General features: G+C 30.5%; 1 protein-coding gene and 1 non-coding gene across 7 annotated transcripts in view; one reads left to right on the top strand and one right to left on the bottom strand.

The window, feature by feature from the left end:
• LOC126902824 (serine-rich adhesin for platelets) overlaps positions 1-27,505 on the bottom strand; it is a 137,685-nt gene that overhangs the window by 38,870 nt on the left and 71,310 nt on the right. For 5 of the 6 annotated variants that reach the window (XM_050680453.1, XM_050680454.1, XM_050680452.1 and 2 more), the window contains one exon: positions 8,712-8,802. In XM_050680453.1, coding sequence (XP_050536410.1) covers positions 8,712-8,802 — 91 coding nt within the window. Of the gene's footprint in view, positions 1-8,711; positions 8,803-27,103; positions 27,497-27,505 lie in introns of those variants that run through there. The other variant, XM_050680456.1, reaches the window with a different exon arrangement.
• On the top strand, positions 5,396-5,484 carry Trnay-gua (transfer RNA tyrosine (anticodon GUA)). The gene is given in 2 exon segments: positions 5,396-5,432; positions 5,449-5,484. It is a non-coding gene; the product is annotated as a tRNA-Tyr (tRNA).

Genomic DNA, 27,505 nt, shown 5'->3' with positions numbered 1-27,505 from the left:
TAATGGTAAGTTTTTTTTTAATTCAGTAAAAGGAAAATCTAAGTTTACCAATAGGATCAATTTATTATATCTCATGTTTCTTTAACTTTAGAAATAAAAAGTTGGTATTTTAATTGCCGGCGGCCTCAAGTGTATTTACGGTTTAATTGCCACGGCTCCAAGATCATTAGTTTTTCGAGTAAATCAAAGAAAAAATCCCTAAGGGGCAAACCTTGTTTGAGTACAATGATCATGGGCCTTCTTGATCACAACTATATCACAACGTTAACCACCCTCGTTTATAAAGTGAGGAGTAGATTTTGACTAAATATGCTCATTTAGCTAAAATGTAACTTGTAAATCGTTTTTTTTTATAATTACAGGTAACCACAATGCTCTTGCATAAACAAATGAAGGATAAAAAAATAGTGAGACGAGCCTCTGTTTACAAAAGACAAAGTGCTTTTTTAATAGGATTAAGGTCTTGTCTTTGATATAAACGACTATCTTTTGCTGAGTTTTTGTTAAGCCAGATGAAAATATTATATAATTACTAAGCTCTAATGATGGCTTGAAGGTGAACCACAGATCTTTCATGTATCTACAATTACAATAAGCTACATTATTTTGCCTTTGTTAAATAATAAAAAAATTATCAATGTGATTTAATTTTACTAAGTAATACTAAAATTTATTGAAAGAATTTTTCAATATCAAAATTGTATAATATAAATAAAATTCAATTAGTATCTAACGGCCTTAAAAAAAATGTGCACAAATTCAGTTTATGACAACATTTACAACTGCTTTTTAAAATACGTTTTTAATCTATTATAAAATATTAAAAACAATTGTCATATAATTATAAACAAATGTTATGATGATTGAATGAATACAAAGTATGACTGATAATAATATATCTAATGTAACATTAATTTTTTTACGATTTTTATGGCAGGGTATAACAATAATTGAACACCTCAACAGAAGTCTTTTTTAAGTGGCAATAACCAAAATTACGACCCGGTTTTAATGGAAGTCTACCGATGTACTGGATGAGATAAGAAGAGATAATAAAAAATGAATTTGTTCGCTGATGGTGAGTATAACTGGTAATAATAATTATTAAGTTTACCTTAGGTCTGTTATTTTTTGTTGAATTAAAGTGTGTTTGTGAGGTACGGTGAACGAGGGTCTTACGCTAGTTAACGGCTCAGATAGGCAGCCGGAAGTACCATATAATTTCTTTCTTAAAACGAGGACTTGTAATCGTAGACGCGGGCCAAAGAGTGTTTAAGATTCGGCAGGATGTGAAGGGTTAAAAAACTAGTGGGTAGAATGGAGGAGAAGTGTATAAAATTAACGCTATCTCCGGTTCCTTATTTTCGTTGTTTTTATCCGCACACTCTGACAACTTTTAGTCGTAAAGTTCACCAAGTACTTGTAGAGAAAAAACATTAGACAGGATTTGAGGGAGATAAAGTTCAAAGGGTGTTTTTGATTTCTTGTAATATAGCAAGAAAAAAAAAGGAGAAAGAGAGAACACCATTATAATGCGTTTAATATGTATGAACGTTTCAGCTAACCGCGATATTTTAATCTTTTCGTGAAACAATGACCCGAGTGGCGCGTCGCGTGCTTATAATTATTATTTTTATGAACTTGGCTGTATTTCTACCATTTTGCAAAAATCTTGATTATCTCTCGGTATTCCTTTAAATTACTACTAAGCATTCCTCACAACTTTGAATACACTTTTTATGAGGAAATTTTTTTTGCACCATTTCGAATTTGTTGAAAGACGTTTCATGGTGTTGACGTTGTTATCTACTGTATTCTGTCTTATCAACAAGAGACATGTGCTTTATTTTTAGACCTCTAGGGATTTCCGTCAGTTCGTCTTAATTGGTTATATGTGCCTCTTGCGTGCAAAGCTTTTAACGTCCACGTATTGTGCACTCGCCGCACGTACAATCGTCAAAGCTTCGCTACCATACCATATGTGCACAATGGAACGTTTGCGAGGAAAAGTCGTCACGCCACTCTCCAACTACAAACCTTTATACTCGACCAACTAAAGCTTTAATTTAATAGACTCGCCTAAGGTCAGGTAAATTGATTTCAATGCCAAGTTATCGTTCTGTACTTAATACGTACGTTTAATATCATTAAGTTCTAGAAATTGCATGTATTTAACGTTTTACCCCTTTTTGAAAGTCTATATGTTGCAAAAATATTGCAAGACTACAAAATATAAACACATATGTTTGGTATCACCTTATGAAAAATGATAGGATTTATTATTTAGTTAGATTTTAAAAGTATTTATATAATTTTTGCTATGGTAACTATAGTAAAAATTATAAAATTAAAAAAATTAAATAACCGTTGTTTAATTGATTTAATGAAAATTTTAATTGCATAACCAAATCATTAAGGTGAAATATATATTCCGTTCAATTAATGTATCCAAAAGAAAATCTTAATCTTGTCTATTTATATACATACCTAAAAGAGAATTTTATCTGAAGTTCTCAGTTTTAGTTCAGTTCCAGAATAATATTTCTTATGTATACATTCACAGGAAGTCAACTATAGTAGATATGTTGTAAGAGAAGTGTTTTCAGTGTTAATGTTAAAATTTATAGTAGCGCTTGAAAGTATAGTTTAATTAAATATATTGAGCTTTATTGTAGCGAGTAAATGGTAGTACAATGAGCTTTGGAAAGATGGGACTCTTATCACAGAACAAATCCACACATGGAGGAGCTAGTGGATTTCAAAGCTGGGGAGGGGGCTGTGTTTTTCAAATGTACTGTCGTTCTACAGAGTTGGCTGCCAGCATTTATACAATATTTTATTGCGATTAAAATTTCCGCTACTGGGCCGACAAAGTTTAGTCGACAAACGGCGTACTAAGAAATGCGGTTTTCCACAGATAAGAACAACAACCAAACGACGGCAATATTAGCGCGACAATAAATAGAATTAATCACAGTGGGTGAACATATACTCACTCACACACATATATACTCTCTGTCTGTGATGTAATGTGCCATCAATTAACAGTAGTATTTCACTAGTTATCTTTGCTCATTTACGAATACTAATTATTACGGCGTTTATGAATATTTCAGTTTTCTTATAATTATGTCAAGAATAATTTCTCGTATCATGCATTTATAATACTTATATAAAAAAAAAAAAAACATATTGAAGTTACATAGATCAATAGTTAGGTAAAAGATTTCGTGTACATATAAAAGAAACATAATTTTACATAACATTATGAAAATTCATTGATTTAAAATCGATTTTATTTTTGGTTTGTTCATGTAATTTAATTAATTTGCTTTCCATCTCAGGGTAAACTAATCAAACGCAACGGAAAAATATCGTGTAAAGGAAACCTGAAAGAATAAGGGTCGACAAAATGACGATTGACATGATGGTATTTTAATCGTTAATGGACGAAAGAAAAATCTTTTCCAAGGGTTATCTTTCCTTGTTCAGTGTATAAATGCAAGCGTGTATGTTTTTTTAAGGGCAAATATTTTTTGTCTTTTTCTCATAGCGAGGGGTTCAAACGTTTTTTATATGTCTAAAGGGGAATTAAGCTTTGAGGAATGAAGGGAAAAGAAAAAAAAACAAGGGCAAAAGGTGTCTTTTTTTTTTTTTTTATCTGAAAATCCGTCTGTGTTTAGAGTTATGATCGCCAGAGAACCCTCGGTAAACGAGAAGATTGTAATAAATAAATACTAAAGGTGAAAAAATAAAATCTCAGAAAAGCGGTCAGTATAATGAAACAAGATGAGGGTTGGTCGATTTGAATTAAAAATACAGACGACTTTTTGAATGATGTCAAGTGGATTCCATTTTCATTTGACTTTGTTGAAAAATATTCCTAGAGACAACAAAAGACAATTGTTAAAACTGTAGTATACGAGTAAAAAGTTTTTATTTATGCCAATGCTCAATCAAAAACCAATCATCCGAGGAAAAAACAAACCCGTCGATATTCACAAGTCTAGTAATGGATTTATAACGCATTTTATATGTACGTATTCCCCTTAGGCGGCGGAAAAAAATTTATAATATCTAATACTCACACACGTTCGCACATATATACATAAAAGTGACATTTGCCCTAAAATGTGTCTAGAAAGTAGAGTGTGATTCTCTTCATTTGCCATGCAGCCGCTACGTATGTATGAGTTCCCATATAATATACATATATATTGTCACTATGTGATCCTCAACGAGGGTGGGGAGAGTAAAGCGAAGAAAAATATGCGACGTACTACGGCCCTTACGGAAATTCTAAACGACAATGCCTTTTTTTGTTACAAGAATATAGACTACGTCTATTGCCTTACCACGTGGAAAGAACCTCTTGAAATTTGCATGATGCGAATTCCCATAGTAGCTCTATGTGCGCATAAAACGTTTTTTTAAACATTAGTGTAGGAAGTTGATGACATTATCGAGTTTGGGGAGTGAAAACAAAAGGTGTATCGCCGTTATCTGGTGTGTAAAAAGTATCTTAAGGCGACCGTCATGGCGGCGGCTATGAACAGGAACCGGAAACGTCATTGCTGAAATCGCCGCCGACAGAACTGGACTTCCGTCCGGTCAACGCCAGGGAAAACACACAAGCAATGAGAAGGACCGAGTGGTTTGGTTCCGGGAAAAGGACGGACGGCGTGCTCTCATTTTAGAATATTGTTGTTGTTAGTTGGACCATATATTGTTTAACAGATGTATCAACTGTGCGTACTTACTGCTCATGACCATAATGGCTGATGGCAAAATAATCAAAAACAAAACTTAACTTCATTGTAAAGTACAAGGCTTGTTCGTAAGCAATAAGGTTTTCAAATAGGTAATGATTACCAATATTTCAACAGTCGTAGTTAAATGGTGGGATTACGAGTAGGGGTTTAGGGACTTTGGATCTGCTTCAGACACATATATTTATACATTTTATAGATAAATTTTAAATATGGTAGGTGTATAAAAAATGTGTTATTGTAATAAAATTAAACTAAATTATACTTTTATATGATATACTATCTTATTTAGTCAAGTATCATCAAAGAGTGTTTTTTAAAAATCGAAAAAATAATATAGAAAAATGTTGTCAGTGAATAAATTTTATTTAAATGACGCAATTACTCGTATGTTTAACTTGATTTATTTAAATTAAAATTTTTATGCTTTATGTGTTCCCTTTAAATATTATATAGGTTATTAAAAATATATATTTAAAAGTTTGAAGGCTAAGCAATATACCAAAGAGATTATTTAGTTTTTTAAAGTTATTCAATAGATTTACAAACATTAAAATCTAATATTACCTACATTATTAAATATAATTTACTTAAGTAGTGTAACATTTCATCGTTTCCGATAAGTGCCTTCGGTAGCTCAGTTGGTAGAGCGGTGGACTGTAGTGGCAATTCATCAGTAATCCATAGGTCGCTGGTTCAAATCCGGCCCGAAGGAAATAATTTTTTGCATTTTTTGCAGATATTTTATTCAATGACTTGTTATTAACGTTAAATAATATTACATAATAATTATTTTAAACTAACAATATATAATACAATAATATGGTTGTTAATTAATTTATTATTTTTGTTTAATAAATGATAATCGTAATTTTATATAAATATGAGACAAATATATTATATATTGTTATAAAAATATGTTAAAAATAAATCTTATTTTATGTATATATATTATGAATGTTTTTTAACATAATATTAACTTATAATATTAGCAATATGAATTAGTTTCATAAGATAAGTTTTATTACTTAAAATGTTTTAATATTAAAAAGATTTTATACTGAAAAAATAACACAAGTTAATTTTTTCTATTAAACTTGAAAAATTCTGTGTAATGTGATAAACTGATATGTATTTTTATAATATATTTTGGACACGATAACTACTATAAATAATATTGCTAGTAGAAATTGAGTTATTCTTTTAAAGCGGCCCTCGAGAATATAATAAGTGACATAGGCAGCGGTCAATGCAATTGGAGAATAAAGCACACTTGATGTCGGAAGTTCACTTACTTACAAGTTGATAAAACTTATAATTGGCACCCCATTGATTTCATTGAGGACATTTTTTCTTGTTTTAATCTACTGAAACTCTTGACTTGTGAGTGGGAGGGCAGAGCAGTTATTATTGTTCTTTCCCGTTTCAATTTATATTCTCTACGGTTTGTATATCTGTCTTCTTTTTTTTTTTTGACGGAGACAATAGACATGAGATTTAAACTTATTCTCCCCGAAAAGAGATAAATCAACCAAAGCGAGCGTACAAAGTGCTTTGACATTAAAAATGACAATAGTGGTAAAAGGCTACTTTTTGAATAAAAAATAAAAATGACATAAACGAAACACATACGGTAATTTAAATGAGCGTGTTTTTTACTCTTATTTCATTACATTTTGTTTATGGTTAAAAAAATGATAGTGCGTATTACTTTTTTATAACAGCGTGGGTATGCTTAAAAAAAAAAAAGGAACGTGATGTGTGAACGAGACCGGAAAAAGTGAGCAACAAGTGGAATAAGTGCGGTATTTTTTCAAATTAACAGTAGGCGTGTGTTTTCGAGTTTGCTTACACCCTTATAGTGTATTTATAAAAAACCATATACACATGTATGCGTTTACAGAGATTAACAATTGAGTGAATTTAACAGTAATTTGAGTTAGAAAGCATTCCACGTATTATATAGGCGATATTGCTCGTGGTATTTAATAAGTTTTGCCAAACCGCTTTTGCCCCACGGCCACATGTTAAGTCAAGAAGACATATTTGCGGTGTGTTCATCAGTGTCCCCTTTACTTAGAAAGGTTATTTGTCAGCTTCCGAGGTCAAAGGAGAATAGCCCTTTCTTTGGATGTTATGAAATGCGATTCCCCTCAAAACGTTAAGATTCCGGAAATTCGTCGAGACCATCAAATTCATTTAGAACACGACAGTTGTAAGACTATATATGTCTCAAAAGAGTATTGTTTAATTTTACGAACTCGAAACATTTTGCTTGCACAATACACATTTTATTCATTAAACTTAGCGACGACGCATTATTCTGCAGAGGATAAGACACGCGACGAGCTTCCATTTGACATTTTGAATTATGCAGTAAATAAAAATAGAAACCCAGAAAAACAAATGTGCAAATTTTAACGAAACTGCTTATCCGCGTATGTCACGAATGATTCGTATTAACCGAGGTAGTTTTACGCTGATGCATGCAAAATTATTCGGCAAACAGTAAGCAAAAACCGGAGCATATTCATTCGTTATGTGTATAGTGACATAACAGCAGATCCATAGGGTTCGGACTGCCCGCCTTTTGCGAAGCTTATGCATATACCAAACACATATGCGTGTATGTGGGAATGTTTTCAAATATACATATATTAAAATACCGGAGTAGAGAAGGTAAAGATTTTAAATGTGTATTTTAAGATGTCAACTTCGACATAGGGTTCAGGGCGTAAAGGTGCTTGCTCGGTGCGAAATTACCATTATGAGACAACAGAACGTGGTGATCCATCGTGCGCACATGAATGTTTTAGTATGCACCCAGATTAGACCGTATGAATGTCTGTATGCCTATTCCCTTTTTACCCTTAAAGTGTTTTTTTAATCGGATCCCATGCAAATGAACTGTAAAAAAGGATTTTGACGAATTTGAATCACAGTTGTTCTAACACTGCGAGTACCGATACCGACGTGAAATTCTAATTTGATTTCTTGTAAATATATTTCTAGGTTTTTTTTTTAAATTATTCCTATTGCAATTAACATTTTAATTTCTTTCTTTCTTTTTTTTTTAACTTTTATAAAATTCTTTTATCAAACAAAGACTGTAAAATATTCATAGAAACCATTCTAGAATTAATCACCCTCTTTGGTTTTCGCGTTGGTATATCTCTTGGGACGTCGGCCTTTTCTCTTGTGACATTACTACCATCACATTTAGAGTCTCATCGCAAAAAATCCCCAATGTAATTTCTGATTAAATAAAAAGTAGACCTCCTCTAATGTATTTTTTTAACAATTTTTAAGTTCGACTTCTGATTAAGGAATTGTTTGAACCCAACGGCAAAACTAAGACTAAAAGTTATAAATTTAGTAGTTCTAACAGTGTATATTATAATACATTCGAATATTAAAAAGAAAAATTTCTTAAATAAATAATAATATACAAATTTACAATATATATTTTATTATAATCATTTTTTAGTTATTTATTTTTTCATTCTAATCAATTATAATTTTATTATTTTCCAGGAAGTATGTATTAAAAAGAAAATATATATATATAAATGAAAAATAATAATTGCTTTTGTAAAACGTTAAAAATGGATGGCAAAAATAACGAGAGAATAAATTCAAAATTGCTTGTTAGAGACCGCCTGATGTTTTATAAAAAGTTCGTGCTTTTTCACCTGATGTCTGAAATTATATATTTTTTTTCGGCTGATGATAATAATAATGACTCTGTGCCGAGGTGTTATTATTAAAAAGTTGCGTGAGAAGTGAGGGACGTACCGTCTCGTGGGGTAGAAAAGTATACTCAAATTCGTTCAACCGTTTTTCCAAGTGTAACGAGATTATGAGCACACCGTCTTCGCGCGGAGGGCGCAAGAAAATTAACACATAATCATATTTAAAGGCATCAGAATCTATATGACTTACCTTCAGGACCGGCAGTGTCAGTGGCGAGTTTGTGTTGAAACGCTTTGAATGGGAAATTGGTTTGTAACCAAGGCGACGGCTCTAAATACTTCTAAAAAAAGAAAAAGTACATAGTTAATAAACGTTTGTATAGTATGCAAGAGTATAATAATTTGCCCTATCATATGTTCCCTCCTTTCATAGTATAAACGCTATAAAATATTCCGGTCATGTGGACCCTTTTATCGTATATTTTGTCAGGCAGATGTCTTCAATATACGTGTGTAGGATTTTTCTTTTTTTAGCGTGTGAGTACTCCCTCGTTTTGCCGCGATAAGGGTGAAAGTCGTAACTCCCTAACCCGACCAATTGAATAAAATAGTCCTTGGGCGCGTAAAAGAAAGACAAATGTGTGTCCGGCAGTGTCCACCCAGATGTTGGAGATATTGGTCGGTAATATATGTTTTGGGGCACATAAACAGTCATCCCTGAATTTAAGTATTCTCAGCACACAACACAAGTTGTATGCGCACAGCGATGTATTTGCACAATTTGGATGATTTGCTACTATTTTTTATATTTGAAACTCGTTATTAAAAAATATATATGCAGTAACCCTTAAGGGCGTCTGGTTCTCAGCTTTAACATACGCATAGGCGAGTCAAAAAACAAGAAATACAATTTAGTGTTTCTTTTAGTCAATATTATCCTTAGTTTTTGTAAAATTGAAAATAGCACTATTTATTTTGAATTGTACATTATATAAAATATAAATGAATTTGAGTACAAATATATACAGTGTGATTTTTTTATCTTAACCCACTTAATTACTCATAGAGTAATCGAGTTAAAAATAATTTAAACATTTTTACTTATATGCTTACCTCGAATACCTTGTAAGGGTGTCAACTTTGTTTTTTCAAATGGGAACTCATAGTTTGAATTTAATTAAATGTTTGAGGTTTTTATTATAATAGAATGTGGCATTTGAATTTTTTAACATAACTTGACTCGTTTATTAGATATAAAACTTTAATGTTTCAAATTTTGGAGATAATTATAAGTAGCTAATTGTTTTTTTATGACGTTTCTATACGCATATACGCTACATTTGTTGTCATTTATGATTTAATCAACAGATATGCTTAAAGTGTGGTTGCAAAGCACGTTGATGAGTATTAACATTTATAAATACAACAACTGGTTAAACAGAAAACATATTTGTGATATCTGATAAAAAAACTAATTAGCTACCTATTCTTATAATCCGTCGACAATTATAAGTGTATATTAACAAAACATAAGGGATGAACTCAAAAAGCTTCATTACATAGCTTATAATTGAAGAATAATATGTAACTAAAGGTAACCAAAAAAAAATGTTTAAATTATTTTTATTCTATGAGTAATTGAGTGGGTTATGATAAAAAATTACTCTGTACATTGTACGCAATATTTTATCAAAAGAAAAGTGTGTCTTTTGATAATGTTATTAATTTATATCAATTAATAATTGCTACAGCAAATTTATGTGTTAAAACAATATTAAAAGTGAATTTAGATACCAGAAGTAAACACTATTGTGAGAAGGTCCACATTAGTTATGACGAGTAAAGTAATTGCTGAGGGGTATACTTTGATGGTGAACTAATGAAATCTCACGATTGAGTGCAGTATGATACCCGAAATTTATGAACCACGTAATTTCCGTTATTTCTCACGACGGAAATGTTATAGTTACTCAATTCGGAAATTCAATTAATTCAGGGTGTTTACGTTGAACGGGTTATTTTACCAATTGTAACTAAAATTTGCTTTTTGAAAAAAGGTGAAACAGTAATTGAATTTAATTTATCATTGATAGAAATGTCATTCATTTAAAATATATAATTATTAGATGTAAAGTCTTTCATTATAATACAAAGTATTTTAAGGTGTAGTAGAAATATCATTATATTCTTTCTAAAATTCGTATGAATTTATCAACACGTCAACACGAGGCTCAAAGTGTTAATACATTGATAAATGGTATATTTTCGTTTTATGAATATGAATTCAAGTATGTATTGTTTTGACAAAAATCTAATCTCAGCATCGATAAGCATTGAATTGAAGGCTTTAGAAAGCGAAACTATTGTGTATAAAAAGCGTACTAGTGCATATAGGGTTCTAAATTGGAATTCGACTTCCGATTTGTGCGGTGTTACCCCTTTTTTCCACCCATTCTTCGACTCTAAATCTTTCTTCGTACACCCCAAACGTATTCTCTCGTCTGTTTTAAATAGTTTTTGCCGTCAACGACGATTGCTTTCTCCAAAATTAACACGCCTGTCCTGTTGCTGTCTTTTTCTCTCACCAATATACGAAGGCGGAGATAGTCTTTTATATGCGTGTGTATATGTCGTTCATTTAAGGCCAGACTGAAAATGAGAAAAAGCATCGAACTTAAACGATTTTACATTCAAACAAAAGCCATCGTTTCCCTACCAATACGAATCTTACTAATGGAAAATATTGTCTTATTTCGACCAAGAACTTTGAATAAGTTTTATATAGGGTATGACCTAAGAAAATCAGAGCTTTAAAGAATGATTAAATTGATTTTTAACAATTCGAGTCTTTAGTACAATACATGCAAAATACTATAATAAGAATATCATTATAGTTAGTTTTATTCAGCACAAATTATTTTTATTATTTGATTGATTTATATTGTATGCCAAACAAGTAAAAACCCAGAAAACTTAAATTACTGCATATATAAACATTTTAATTATTTTTAATTTAGAAAAAAATTGAATAAATAAGTGTTTTTAAAATTATTTTTATCCAATCATACATTCAAATGTTTATTGGAAATTATAAGTTCATTTTAATTCTTAAAAGAATAATTATGTATTATTTATAATAAATAAGGCTTCAAGAATTTATGATAAAAATTTCAATTTAACAATCTCATAAATTTAAAATATTTCAACTTTGATTATAATTCGCTTTTATAAGCAAATATATTATATCTGTATAGAAAATAAAAAAGGAAATAAAATGATGTTTGATCCCCTTCATTAATAATTCATTAATTGTGGTAATCAAGATCGTTGTGGACGAGATTTTTTTCCCCAATGATGATTTTGACACCGTTAAAAAAAAAAAGAAAACAATTAAGTGCACAAAAATCTAAACTGTTTTAATGCTGGCAGTAATTGAACGGCCCCGACCAGGTCATTGTTATTCACCCTGACGCAATGCTTCTGACACGGCAAGATCCAACAATTGGCTATTCGACGGGGAATTGAAAAAATACTATATTTTTGTTTGTGTAACATTAACTTTTCCCCTTTATCATCACAAAAAAAAAATACTTCTATGTTTTTTAAATTACATAAAAAACTAACACGCAAAAATTTTAATACAATTATAACAATTGAAAATATTTTCTACTTCTTATGTAATTTTGTGATTCTATGTACTTGTTTTAATATCTATCTTAACAATTAAATAAACGATAAAACTAAAATTCATCACGAGCTTAACAAGGCGTAATTAACAACTATTCTTAATAATCATAAAGTGAACGAATAACACTGAGACAACGGATGAAAAGTGGCTCATAATCGTTTGAGAAGCTATTTGGAAATAAATTATCTTGTGGAGGAGAGGATTTGGTCGCATCTCTCACCAACAACGCATTTTCTTATTCTCTTCTACGTTATTAAGGCGAGGACGTAGGGATTTTGAAGTTGGCACGAGTGCGACGGCTAATATAATTACAAGAGCCATCAACTCAAGCTTGCGGTGACGAGTTGAAAGTTTAAGGCTTGGGGCAAATTTTTAGCTGTGGTCTAGAAAGCTCCTCTTACCCCTTATCCAGTCATCCAATTCACGATATTAAAACAGCGAATACGGCTCGTCGTGTACATCCGGTTTTATTTTAATTTCGACTTATACAACGTCTCAAGTCAAACCTAAACTAATTATCTCTAGCTAAAGTCTCGGTAGTTTCACGTGAATAACCTCTTTTACCATATTTTGATATTTTCGGCGGAATATGTGAGTAAATTAATATTTAATATTGTTTTTTTAGTTTTAAATAATTAGACCATTACGCATAAACATGTATCATGCATTCAGACTTTATGGCCCATTGTGACCCCTACCGAATTTTATTATAAAAATTTGTTTTTCACCAAAGTGTAATATTAGCCAACAAAGTATTTCAATTGATCATTTAACTCATGTACCCAGTATAATATTAGTTTAATGATAATAATATTTACAGTATTCCACAACTCCAATTGATTTTCATTTAATAGAAAAATAATGTAATAATTTCAATTATTGCTATAATTATCCACGTGTCCCTTTTGCAAAGCTTAGTCATGTTGCAGTGATTATTAATGTACGAACAGAAAGAACACGGGGTATTTATCAGTCAGCGTACGGTTCAGCGCACGCTAAAAATGCTAAGGGTTGGTGACGTTTATTTGGAAGATCCTTGCACTTTGAATGTTATGTAATGGCCGCTAAATAAAAGGGTTGTGGAACAATACTGAAATGTTGCTGGATTACATATTATAATGCTTAGAATTTCAAGAAGACATACTAGTATGTCTTTTGATTTTGATCTTTAACCTTAAAAAATGTATGTAACAAGTATGATTTAGAATGTTGGCCATATTTTGAGATATTTTCCGTCAGTAATAATTTTTAACGTAACATATTTTAAATTGAAAAAATCTATTAGAACTTTATTTTTTCATTAAAAAACTTAAATGACAACGATTGTTTTACCTTCTGTGAAACACAAAATAAATATACCAAGCAATTATCATGTTCTACTAAACAAACACTAAATTCAATATTAATGAAAATAAAAATAAAAGAATAGCTTCTTACGTGTATAAATAATCTATCCTTGTTTATTCAGCCAAACTAGTAATTAAGGTAAAAAAATAGTATTTTAAGGTCTGGTACCAGTAATATACTGGTACACATATCTTATCAATAAAAAGTCATCGAAATTATACTATGCTATACGATAATTAAAACTTCAGTAGTGTTAATTTACTTTTATTTTCTCTTATTATTCCCTGATTATTATTAAGGTTTTTTTAAAATTAGGTTTATTATGAATTTTCCATTCTATCTATTTTATTAAATGGTTTATTTTATATAAATACAATATGAAAAATTACTTGCTAATGTTTAAAATATTTTTTTTTTAAATTGCCGATTAAGGTTGGATAAATAAAACTATGGATAAAAAATTATATTTGTTTTAAATTAGGTGAAATTTTGTAATTTATTCAACATAAATTGTTTATATGTTTAGTTTTTAGAACAAAATCATTTTTAAGCAGTTAATTGTTGTTACTGTTATATTTTGATACTCTTTATTGTCAGTGTTAGATTAAAATAAAATGAAAGAGCTTGAAGTAATCAAGACTATATTACAGTTACAGCACAATTTCAGTAAAATGATAAGAAATAGAAGATTGGACTAAATTTTTTCATGCAAAACATTTCACGTGTGTCGCAATGTTCAGTACAAAAACTTGTTTCAACGCCAAATTGACGACTACATATATTTTTATAAAACGTCATAAAAATGTCTGCGCTAATACATCATTATTGTTTGTTGTACAATGTAGGTGTATAGCTCATAATATTACACATGCAATTCTTATACACACAGTATAGTCAAATAATAAAACTCGCGAAACTGTTCTTTAGCATTTATGACCAAAAAGCTATTAAATGTGATTTCTGTAGTTTTTTCTCATACCCTTCGTTTGTTGTCGACAAACGGTTAGCTATAAAACTTTACCCTAGGGCCTAGATTTTTTTTTTTTGGTTTCAGAGCATTTGTATTAACTTATTCTGTTTAAAAATTTCTATGTATTTTTAAGGAAAAATCAGGAAACCAAACATTTTTCAAGAGCAACCCTTATACCGAATAATCTGATTTAGTTCGTCCCTCTTGGCCGAGCAGTTGTAATTTCTATGTGCATTACAAAAGTCACATTATTTTTTCTCACTCCCCTTATACGTTAAGAATCTCAGCCGATATATTATTATTATGTTAATGTCACGGCCGTCCGTTTCCGATACACGAACATATCCGGTCATCTGGTTTTTCGTTTTGCATGCATAAACATAGAATTTATCTGTTTTATATTATTGTTGTACATGTTCTGCCAACAGGGTGCATTTTTTTGTGTATAATAACACACGACAGTCAGTTGGTAACCATTTTCTGTCTGGCTTTTCCTTTTTGTACAGATTCTAGTCATCGTAGAGTTTGGGATGAAATGGAAAAAATAATACAGAAAAGAAAACGGTGGTCTATATGCGTGTACAAATTATTCAATAATCAACATTAAAGCAAAAATAATCGTACATGGAGTCGTGTGTAGAAAAAACAGAAGAAAAGTTATTGGATTTCCGTCGGATAAATACTACACGGAACTATCCAAGCGTAATAAATAGCGAAAGACTCCCCGACATTTTTATGTGCCGGATTTCATTCAATAATAATTTCGAGACCATTACCTTTAATATGTTTCCGGTTACGGTTTTCGACGGAGTTTTTTTACCGCTTTTTTTCAGTTGTTTTTGTAAGTGTTGAATAATTTTCGAAAAACAATAAGTGTTGCGTATCATTTTCAAACTATCATTTACAATTGACAATTTGAACTAAATTTAAAAGATACAATTCAATACTACATGAATATCAAGGTTAATCCGGAAGAATGCTTCTTAACAATTATATGGTCCAACACGAGGTTATGTAAAGTTTCAATTAAAAGTGAAAGTAATATAAAAGTTAAAAATTGTATAATTAAACACATTAAATAGCCTCTAATTTTACGGTATTATGAAAGTTTCGTAGAGTATAACATAAACTTCAATAAAATTAAAAAAACTGTAGCAAGCACATTTTTGACTTACCATTGGGCAAATTATAGTAAAACATAAAATTTGATTGCTAAAACGTGTTTTACTAAAATTGTCTTTTCAAACGTGAGCAAATTATGTGTTCGATTTTCCTTATCGTTACGCTGTTTTGTTAAACATTATTAGAAATATCACGAGTGTGCTTTAAAGATAATGAACTGGGTCTTAGCTCTATGATGTCATTGCTTGTGTTGGTGGATAATAAGGCTTTATGTGTTTTTCGTTTTGGCTATGCACGCGTGGTAAATAATTCAAAAGCGGCGATTGTCCTACCCTATTCACGTATAGAGGGGATAATTGGTCGAAACGAGTGTAAGGAGTGGGAAGACTGTCCGACCACACGTCCCCAAGTAATCCCTCTGGCGGCAGCCTACAGTAAGCAAACCTCTTTAAGACAAAACGCGTGTGGGGGTGGTTTCCCCGGAGGATTGAAGTCGCCGATCTCTTATCGATTCGTCCCTTATTTGTTTCTCTCATAGTCATCTTGTGATCCTCTTGGCACTATAGGAATATGATTGTTCTGGGAACGATAATGGTCTCGAGACTGAATAGATTGAGAGGCTGACCAATCGAACTATTGGCACGTCTGTATTGTGACCGCATGACAGGTGCTCCACTGTGGTCATAGCAGTTGCCACGTTAATGAGTTGGGTTGCTGTAGATTTCTATGAAGGTCTGCTTGGAAATTGTCACGTTGCTGCTAAAGTCGACCAAAAGACAATGTTGGTTGAAGTCGAGTGAAGATCGTCTCTTTCTATTCGTCTACTTCAATTAAAATCGAATGTGGTCAACCCTTTTGAACTACGTGATTTTATCGAGTTAGTAGTACGGCCAATTAAAACGGCATTAACGTTTCACAAATCAAAACACTACTTGCGTTTAATACATATACATTTAATGTATATCAAAACTCCTTTTTAAAATTTTTTATTATCTTATGTCAAAAAAAAAAACAAAAAAAGAAACCCGCATAAATAATATCATTTGACGTGACTTAAAAATGAATAAAAATGCAACTTTACCTATATTACATAACAATGTGACATTGTAAATCAGCACGTAAATTTATTTTATCAATTCGTAAAATTATAAATATTTAATATAATAATAATTTTGTTTAAGTTTAAAATAATATTATTAAAAAACACTTAATTTTCAAGTAATTTATAATGTCAATTTATGTGTAAAAACCAAATATGCATTAGATGGATAACAAATGACTGTATAGTATTAAGCTATAGTCTCAGATCAGTTATCATGATGGTAATAGTAACTAACAGTGAGCTAAATCTTTCGGTAATTGTGTGTGAGCGAGCGCGTATGTATGTGAAAACCCTAGAGAGTAGTATCAAACGGATGTGGGGAGATAAAATCAAAGGTCTGGAAGGAAACTGGCGGGGTTGACTAGGTTGGGAAACCGATCTCAAGCCGTCCGTGTGATTCGATAGTTTGTGTTCAACGATTAAACCAGCTAATTGCCATCTTATGCCTGAAATGATACTCTAAGTTTTACTCTGACGCCTTTGTACACAATCCCGATTAATTAACGATTTCCGACGTAAGACGGGAAACATTGTTTGAATGGATTTAGAACAAAACTGTTGATTCGGTAATAAACATGCTAACACAAAAATACTTCTAAATATTATTTATATATATTATATTAATTTAGTTTTGTAAAATATATTGTAGAAAAATAGTTTAGAAATAACTTTCATACCAAAAAATGAATTTTCTGGAAATTATTGTGACTTGTACTCATTCATTAAGTAATTAAAATTTATAAAAAAATAAAATAAAAATTAAGACAGTTTGAAGTAAATAAAATACTTGTATATTCAAGAACCGAAAATTTTTCTTTGTCTAAAGATCATATTTACTATAGAATTTTGCATTACATCTCATTAATATTTCTATTGAATCAACACTCAAATACCTCGAGGAAATATTCATGTATTTTGAACTTTTTCAGGATTAAAAAAAATTATCTACATCAACTTTTCTTTCTCTAATTAATTAACGTTCCATTCAGGCCTTTCAAAATAAAGTATAAAAAACAATCTGTTGACCGCTTCTCCGTTCTTCTGCCGTTATTAACTTGAAAACCTACTGGAGAGTAAAAATTTACGCACGAATGTTTTGAAATAATTACTTGCCAAATGACTAAGAGCGCAGGCCTTTTTCCCTTTAAAATAGCGGTTTAATAACAAAAAAGTTTAAGAAATTGACGGCTCAAGTGTTTGTTGAAAATTGATCAACATTGACATCCACTAATAGTACGTTTTTCCGTTACTGAATAAATGGCTATTTTTTAAGTTTCATTTTTATAACTTTTTTTATAAGTGATACAATTCTCTGCAACCTTTATAAGCAACATATTAGGCAGCAGAAAAATAATAGAAGTTGATTGTTAAACGAATTGGCATTGTTGACGTGTTTGAACCCTTAGGCAAGAAAAAATTCAGGGGAGTATAAGGCGATCCGAGACGTTTATCCGCTTTAGGATGTGTGTACAGCCTTGTACCCCAGGCGACACTTGACATCTTTACCTCGTGTCTCAAAGACCGTATTTGTTCGTTTATGGGCTTAACAAATAATGTCTTGATAGTTTACAAAGCTTATTGTAGTACCCTTTGTTTATTATTGGTATTTAATATTAACCTACATAAACATGCAATGTATAAACATTTTTTAAATATACTATTTTTACTAAAACTGATGGATTTGTAATACCGCAACGAAAAATTGACATTTATAACAAAGTTATTTTCAAAGTCTAATCATAAACTAATTAATTGTTATTATTTGTTACTCAGTTTACAAATGAAATAATGTAAAGCAAATAGTGAAAATTTAATTTTCTAAAGAGCAATTGCATGTTTAATGGAACCAAAGGATAATGATTTTATAATATAATTATTATAGGTGTTGTAGGCTTTAAAGTCATTATATCGAATTAAAAGCCAAATATTAAACCTCTTTATATCTTCGTTAGATATCATAACGAAGAGTTCGTCCTTGTATATTGTTTGCTTGTTTTTAATAGTCAAAATATTTATAAGGATCGATAAATCTTAAAAACTAATTTTACACGTTCTAAAAATAATTCATTTATAATCAGCTTTTTTCAACATAACAAATTTAGATAGGTGAAATATATAACCTTAAAAAATAGTATTACTTATCGTGGTACTAAAAGTTATATCTTTTCGTGAAACTTTTATTTAGTTGTTTTTCCATTCTCCTACTTATTTCTCAAATAATCGGATAATGTTATTTATTTCATACGTTTGTTGTTTAATATATCTGATGATTTTTATAGTTTTGTTAAAACTATAACTATATATATGTTGTTTGTAACGTAAATATTCAATTGATGCTGAAAGGTGTTAGTAGTGGGTTGGTTAATGGTAAACAAAAATAAAAAGAAAGACTTATTTTTTGTCACGAAATATTTTGCACGTGTAATGTAATTCGAACAGATTTTACAATGGCCCTAACCTCTTGTAAGTATCTATCACCTCACGAATACATACGACAAGTTCCACATACTCGTATGAAGTCATGTGTAATTGTGATTTATAATATGTTATACGCATATGGCTTTCGTAGCTAAGGTTTATTTGTACCGTCAGTTGTGTTTCATCTCGAGGTGGGAGAATGACGGTGATGGTGATGGCAAATTTGACTTTTGTACTCGGCTGTAAAATACCACTTGGCCCCGCGGGATCCTCTTAACGGTAGCGTTGTGCGATAATAACGACGGTGATGGTGGAGGCGGCTAAGTGCTTAACAAGATGTAGCAAATTGCACCTCATTCAAAGTCTGTGGCTTGCTAAATGGCACATTGTGCGCGCTGCATCAATCAGCGAATCCCCTTCGCTGGCACCAATTCTGTGCAGTTTTTGGAAAATAAAGATATAAGTGCCACATTCTTTTTACTTTCCCTGAACGGCTAAGTTCTCGAGGGAATTTAGGTCTGGTTGAAGAAAAAATAATAAAAAATTATGTATTATATTTTATTAAAAAAAGAGAAGTCGAGAGAAAACGTATTTAGTATGTTATTGTTTTATACACCTAATTCGCTAAGAAAGTATTAATATATTCAACAAATAATATAAAAATTGTTACTAAAACATATTTAAAATAATATTAAAAGTATATAAAGGTCCTAAATTATTAATAAAAAGTAAAATGTTTACATAATGCAACGTCTTGCAAATTTTTTGTTTGCTCACTCTAGTCTGTGTATGCTAATTGGAAATTGTCCAATATAATAATAAGAACCTTTAAAAAGTTTATAAAAAATATTTTTTAATAACGTTTACTTAATGATTGAGAAAGAGTGTAACGGTGTTAATATAGTGAAAACTGTAACTTTACTAATGATGAGTTATTATGATAGCGCCGGGAATCTTTTTCAAAGCTTGGTTTCCATGTCCTATTATTTTATTTTTAGAGTAAAAGTTAGTTTCTTTTTGGAAACCGTTCATAAAAACTCTTTTGCGGTTTTCCATCAATATTTGGATATGGGAAAAACTTTCATAAACATAGTAGTTTTAGTGGTTCATGCAAATTGTCAGAATTTACAGAAAAGCAATTACTTTTTTTTGTATTCTGACGAAAGTGAAAGATTTATTAAAACAAAAAGCGAACATATTGGTGTTTCAGGTTATTTTAAACAGGAAGTATGAATTATGGCGGAAGCCCATTAAACGTACAACATGTGCGTCCCTTGTATACTATCGCCATGTTAGCAAAAGCAAAACAAAAAAACAACAACGCACATTTAAACAAGTAGCCAAAAAGAAGAAGCAAAATATTTTATTCTTGCAAAGGGGAACTTAGGAGCTTCGCTATATTTTCTCCGACGAGTGTGATTTATCGTCCACGGCCTTCATTAAGCTCACGTTAAAACACCCTTTAGCGTGCGATATTATTTCTTTGCTTCCACTGAACTCCCTTAGATTTTTAAAACTTAATCATTTTCTTTCTCCATACCGTATAAGGTTCGTCCAACTAATGCTTTTTGAGTGCTTATAAAAAATAGCACATATTCTTATTGAATTTTGATTTTCTGGATGCTAGATAGAAATTTTTTTTTCAAGTATAAAAAAATTGCATTCAAACGTGTCAATGTTTTAGGAAAATGGAACGATAATACTTTGTATTTTGTATTGAATTGTATAGCCATCCGATTATTTTTGTTATAAAAATGTAAAAGTAGGAAGATATTAGAAATAAAAAAAAGTTTTCATAATTATTGAAATGTTTGTGACTTGCTATTTCGTATTTTCTTCTACGTCTATCCCCACTTTATTTAAAGGTTGACTATCGATAATGTTTTATTCACGTCATTTATGGGCCACATGGGTTCGCCTCATATATATGCATGTAGAACTAATAATCTTTTCTTGGTATTTTACGATACTGTATTTATTTTATGATATGTATCGTCTGAACTTAGTATATACCCAATTGATTTTTAAGTAAAGTGAAAATTTACGACTATTTGTAATATACAAGACGCTTTTTTTTCTAGTACATAAAAAACAAAAAAATGTTAGTATGATTTAAACTGATTATGTTAGTTTTTATATTAGAAATAAAATATTTGAAATTTAATCATATATTTTAATGTATCAAAAAGTTCTATGAATTATGTATGAAAGCTTTTCAAAATGAGTGAAGTTACTAGTTTGTCGCTCTTTATAAAACTTAATTCTCTGTAGACAACAAAATGCAAGAGTTGAAATATTTTGGAATTGAGTTTGATATAAGCCGGACATCCGTTAATACCATCAAAGCACGTTTTATGGTTCAATGAATTACACATAGAGAAATAAGATGTCTGTAAACAGAGTGATAGAGAATTCAAGTGAATTTTCTTTGTAAAAATGTTTCTTCACATGTAGCTGTATATTTGGTTATAATGGAAATTGCAGCAATATCTTTTATACTTAAATAAGAAGACTTCCGAGAAAGATTTATAATTTCCCACTCAACATAATTGCATGAGATTTATAATATAAACTTTATATATTAATCAGTGATATTCTTAATATTTTTTTTTCTTTACAATAACTATTATAATTATTAGTTTGAATAATAAAGTTTGATTGTCATTCTAAATAGCATAACAAAACTTTGTTTAAAATTATGTTCGTGTCTGTTTCAAGTTATTTACACTTAAAATTTAAGATATTTTTGTTTATTTAAACAAATTTAAATACTATACAAATTTTAAACTTTAACAACAATATTTTTAGAGTATTTTGATGGTATTTTTAATAATCTACCATGTTTATTTTTTTGGTCATATATATGTTTATTTTAAATGAGGCAAAACGCATATAGCGAATGAAGGAAATAAAAATCATACAGCTCATCGACTACGAGAAAAAACTGTAATAATTTATGTATATGTATATATATATATATACATAGGGATGCAAGAAAAATAAATTAAAAGAAGAAATTGATTATCAATGCAAAAAAGGAGAGAAAAAATACTTGGGGTATATTTTTACAGCGTCACCGGGTCTTCGTTTTCCAAGCCGGTTAACCTAACAGTGGTATATTAAAAAACAATTATTCAACTTTAATGGGCATTATTTTGATATTCATTTGGCTATAAAACCAAAATATATTCTTTTAACAAAGTTAGATATTTCATTTTAAAGAAGGGGAACGTTTCTTATTTTATAAAATACAGTCGACACACTTCAAAAATAACTTGTGTTTTTTGTATACTTTCATAACTACAATTTTAACTATAGATATCTGATTAAATCTGTAGTTTTTTAATGTTATGAATACGGTAATATGATATTTATTATAGTATGTTTATGGATACAGATTTTGTAAACATAATTTAGTTAATCCATATCTAATAAGTGTGACTTTAAATGGGTAAATATATTTAGTTAAATACTACAGTTTTGGGTGAGTTATGCAAATGTTAGATAAATTTTAAATAAATAAAGAGTAGAAATTTAGTACCAAAAGGAAGAACACATGAATTTCATAGATATTCACCGAAATGTGTCTGACTGGGCTAAGATATTGAGCCCTTTTAAATCGCATTATTTCGTTGAACACAGACTAACGAATGGTGGACGTGAGCCATTTCCCACGCGAGTCAGGCAAAAGGAAACTTTGTTGGTACCCAAAAACTTTTTTCAGTATAAGGGTGAGTAGAAAAGTTCTTCAGTTTTAGTGGCATGCGCGTAAGAATTTAGATTGTAACGATGCAGGAGGATTTTCATAATTTCTACGTCGTATATACTTATTAGAAGAAAATACTAGGTGTTTTCTTAAAAAAAGGAAACTTTATATTTGGCTTCCTTAAAATCGCAACTTTTGTCTGTTAAATATTTCATGACGGGTAGCCAAGGAAAGCCTCACACCGTGTAACGAACCGCGCCCCGGACGGTAGCCGTTCGGTATGTTCCACGGCTCAAATCCGCCGCAGCTTACGTGACTAGATTTAAAATCAAAAAGTGCTTTCTAACTCCCCATATAGTAGTGGTTTTTCCCTTCACCATGTAATTGAATCATAGAGAGGTATTATTATTATCAGTAGATGTTCGAAGACAAGCCGTTCAGTCACGATTATTATTCATTAATTATTCAGTTAACCAATGAATACCTATCGACACGAAGTAGTCGTGCATTGTCAGAGAACTTTTGACTAAAGGTTATGATTAAGATCATAAAAAATTCAGCTTTTTTTGCCCTAATCGATTTTAGAAATCATCATTATCTATAAATAAAATTATTTTATAACTAAGCAATAGGTTATGTTGTTTGTTTTAATTGCACAACTTTTGTAACAATATTTTCAATTTTGTCTTGTTAAAAGTTGTAATAAATTTTTTTTTACAATCAAATCAGCGTTTAAGATAAGTGAAATTATGACACAATTTCAGTTAACTGTTGGTATACATAGTAATGAATCCTTACATTACTTAGCTGAACATTCAAAATTTAAAATTACATGGGAACACTATAATGGCATTGACGAGAATCACGAAAACCTTTTTAAGCTTATTCTCTAAAATTTCCATCCTTCTCTAAAGCAACCAGACATTTGAAGTCTTTCGCCTTTTGGTTCCCGTGCTTTTAAGCTCGAAGAAGGATTATCCTAGGAGTGGGCGTTTGCAATGCAACATTAATGTCACCCAAGTGACCGGCACTTACATTTATATTTCAGCAACAACCTGCCACATTTCCCACGGTATGCATCACATGTACCTAACACGGAAACGATAATCGCGATTCATCTTCAAACCCAGTCCCCATTGATAGTAACCGATTACTAAATGCGGCATAACCCGTTTTCGTGCACTGCCCGACAAAGGGTTGTATTTTGTAACATTTGGTATATTTAAAAAAATACATGTATACAAATTATAAGGTATTAAAAAAACGAATTCAAATCACGTGAGGTGTTGATGTTGGTCTCGTGACATAGAGCAGGTTGGTGCCACCCACCGGGTTATACGGTAACAATTATTATTATTGCGAAAAGCCCTCCGGAAGATACTCTAACAGTTTCGGGTAAAAGTTAATAACTATCTAGTGCGTGTAAGAAGCACATGGCTTTTTCTCTTCAACGCATAATGAAAATTATATGACAATATGTTTGTTTTTAGAGTATACAAGTTTGAGGAATGAATTGTTAATTTTAACATAGTGTTAAGTTATGATATAACTTTATTCGAATAGTAATAGTTTAAACAAAAAAATCAAACCCCATTGAAATATGTTATTGTTTTCAATTACTTCATGTATCGCTGTTGTTTTAACCAATTCGATTAGCGTACAACAAAATATAAAAAAACTATATTCAATTAGACGAATAGTAAAAAAAGTAAAATAACTAATATTAAGTAAATTTATATTTTTCTTAGTTAGAGTCATTAAAATGTTTTTTATTTATTAGCTAGATGACTGAATCAATCAAATACCATGTCAGAAAATTAATGTTCAATTATACACCAAAAGTGTTCGTATTGACTATTTAGAGATTAAATTTTGACGACTGACAAAAGATTTTACTTTAATATTTTGTTACAAAAGTCAGAAGTATTTAAGTTATTAGTGTAAAAGGTGAAAAAAACGTCGAAAATGGTTATATTATTGTTCAATATCTAAGGAATTATCACATACAGCCGGTCGGTCGTAGAACAAAACTACCACCCCGTTTCTTTTAATGGGGCCTTTCAAATTTATCATCCCCGAGTTTTGAAGGAAAATATCTTGAAATAAACGATAATCGCTAAAACTGTACAAGTCGGGGTATAATTTCCGTTAGGACGCTTTTACTAGCCGATTTATGGTTGAGGAAAGTTCAAAACGCCCTCAGGCCCATTTGTAACGCGCCAACAACGCGTATGAGCTAATTCGATTTAAACAATTTTTTGATTTTTTCCCGTTGTTCCGAGTGCGCAGAATAACGAGGATAAAAAGTTAAGAAAAAAATACCATCACGTCTTTCGATAACAAGAGGGTGATTCTATTACAAACTCAATGGGTCGAAATGATACCGGTCGAGGATTTTTGACGCCAAACTATTCAGCTGATGGCCGGATTGTATAGGCATTACATTTGAAGAGGTGGACGGAAACCGCGGTCATTAAAAAATGAGACGACACACTCATAGGAGAAGAATATGTCATCTCGATAAGGGTGCAAGTTTACCGGTCGTTTAGTCCCTCATGAATTCTGTCGCTCATTGTCGAAACACAACCAAGGAACGTTATATATAAATGATTTGAGAGCATCTGCTTTTCAATAAGACTTCATTAAAAAGTATAATAAAAGAACATCTTCGTATTCTGTTTCCTATTTATTCCGTTTTAGTACTATCATAGTATAAGAATACTTTATAAGAAACATAACGTAGCTTCGAAATCTATCACAATGTTATAATTGCTTTATGAAAAAATTATTATCGGTTAAGGTATTTTCGCTAGTACAAAACTGGAATTTATTAGATAAACAACAACAAGCAAAAACCGTTATATCTCCTTGTATGTGTCAAAACATTACACAGTTGCTATTTTTTGTACTTTTTAAAAGCCGTTTAAAGTGACCTGCTAAAGGATTTGGTGGTTACTCGGTACATCCCTTGGCAACTAATTGTACAAAAACACCGGTAAACGCGTCAAAAAAAATTAACAAACAAGGTTTGTTTCGTGCAGGTTAAAATAATGAAATGTCAAAATGCATTTTCACTACATGGGTTGGACCGAAGGGGTTTTCCTATGCTTTTCAGACAAATTCATATGCTTGTAAAAAATCCTTGATCGTCTCCGTATTTCACGAGGTTCCTCTATCGTTTACAACAGAACAAACCCCTCTATTATACAAGACCGCTTTGTAGGGGTCGTGGATTAATGAAATAATTGCGGCGCTCACATTTCTCAACCTACACACATACGGAAGGATTACCGTAGAAAAAAGACTAACACAGTTACGGCCGACCGGTATTTACGTGAAACCAAAGTGTTTTTGTCTTGTCTCCTACACCCTATAGTCCTATATGAATAATGATTTAATGGCAGACGCTTGAGATAGACAAAAAATAAAGACGACCACCTAACATAGAATATGATGAAAATGCATCATATAACTGTAATTAATGTTCAAATTAACGCATGTATTTTAATGAGTAAGCAACAATATTTAATTAATTATTTTATTGAATCTAGTGAATATTAAACTATTATTTAATTATACGGACCAATAATTATATTTTAAAATTGCGTTGTTTAGTTTAGTCATTTTATTTGAATATTGGAAAGTTTTTTGTTAAAAAAAAATGTTTATATTTTAATTAAATCTTTAAAGAGCTTTTATTCATATTAAAATAATAAATTTTTAAAAAGTTTTCATTTATTATGTGTAATATAAGTTACGACGCGATAAACTTAAATGTTTCATATTTGACCAAACTTAAAATAAATAAAGTAAACATAAAAATGAACGAAAATATTTTTAAACTTAACTCTACTTAAAAGTGAAGGACAATGAATTTAAATTAATGTCTAATTTAGGTGCTAAAAGTTTCCTTTAAAAGTTCAATATTTGACCCAAAATTAGTTTTATTTCAAAATTTTCACGAATCGTCAAGTCTAAAGTGTAGTTAATATTAATTTACTATTGTAATATTTTATTTATATATAAAAATTTATGTATTACAATCAAATAAATTTGTTTAATTTAAAAGTATACCACGGAATAAAAAATTAGGTTAATGATTTTATTTTGTAAATTATGCAGAAAACATTCGAATAGTAATAAATTTTTTTTGCGTTAGTGCAAAGAAATTTCATCAATTACTTTTCTAAAATATTAATGTTGAATTTTTACACTCAGCTTTAAAGGTTTTCTAATTATTCATTGTTTATTGTCCGTTTTTGTGAATAAAATTAAACTATTTAACTAACCTGAACAGTTTTTCTATTAAATCCGCTTTACGTTTTGAGCGTATTCGTCGTCGATATCGTTCAGAAGCGCGTTGAAGTTTCCGTGACCGCATGGCAAAAAATAAACGGACAAAAAAAAGCTAAACAGAATAAAATACTAAAACGCTCCGAAATATTTTTTAGCAGGATATTTTGATAAAAATTGTGTTATATCGAATTCCGTTTAAAACTAGCCATGACGTTGTGTGACTATTTAAAATTGCGGTCATTTAAATGATCAACGATAGTAGTAATTATGATCAGCTAAGTAGTATTCGTGAGCGACGACCGACAAACACTGAGAACGTATGCCCCTGCTGAGCAATCGGAGTTCGAAACATGGCCGTTCTTCATATATAAAGTTAAAATACTTAAAGTTCTGTA

Source organism: Daktulosphaira vitifoliae, unplaced genomic scaffold (assembly GCF_025091365.1).
Source record: "Daktulosphaira vitifoliae isolate Bord-2020 unplaced genomic scaffold, ASM2509136v1 Scaffold_3, whole genome shotgun sequence".
NCBI lineage: Eukaryota > Metazoa > Arthropoda > Insecta > Hemiptera > Phylloxeridae > Daktulosphaira > Daktulosphaira vitifoliae.
Note: the sequence above shows the minus strand (reverse complement) of the source record. Positions and strands in the feature narration are given on the sequence as shown.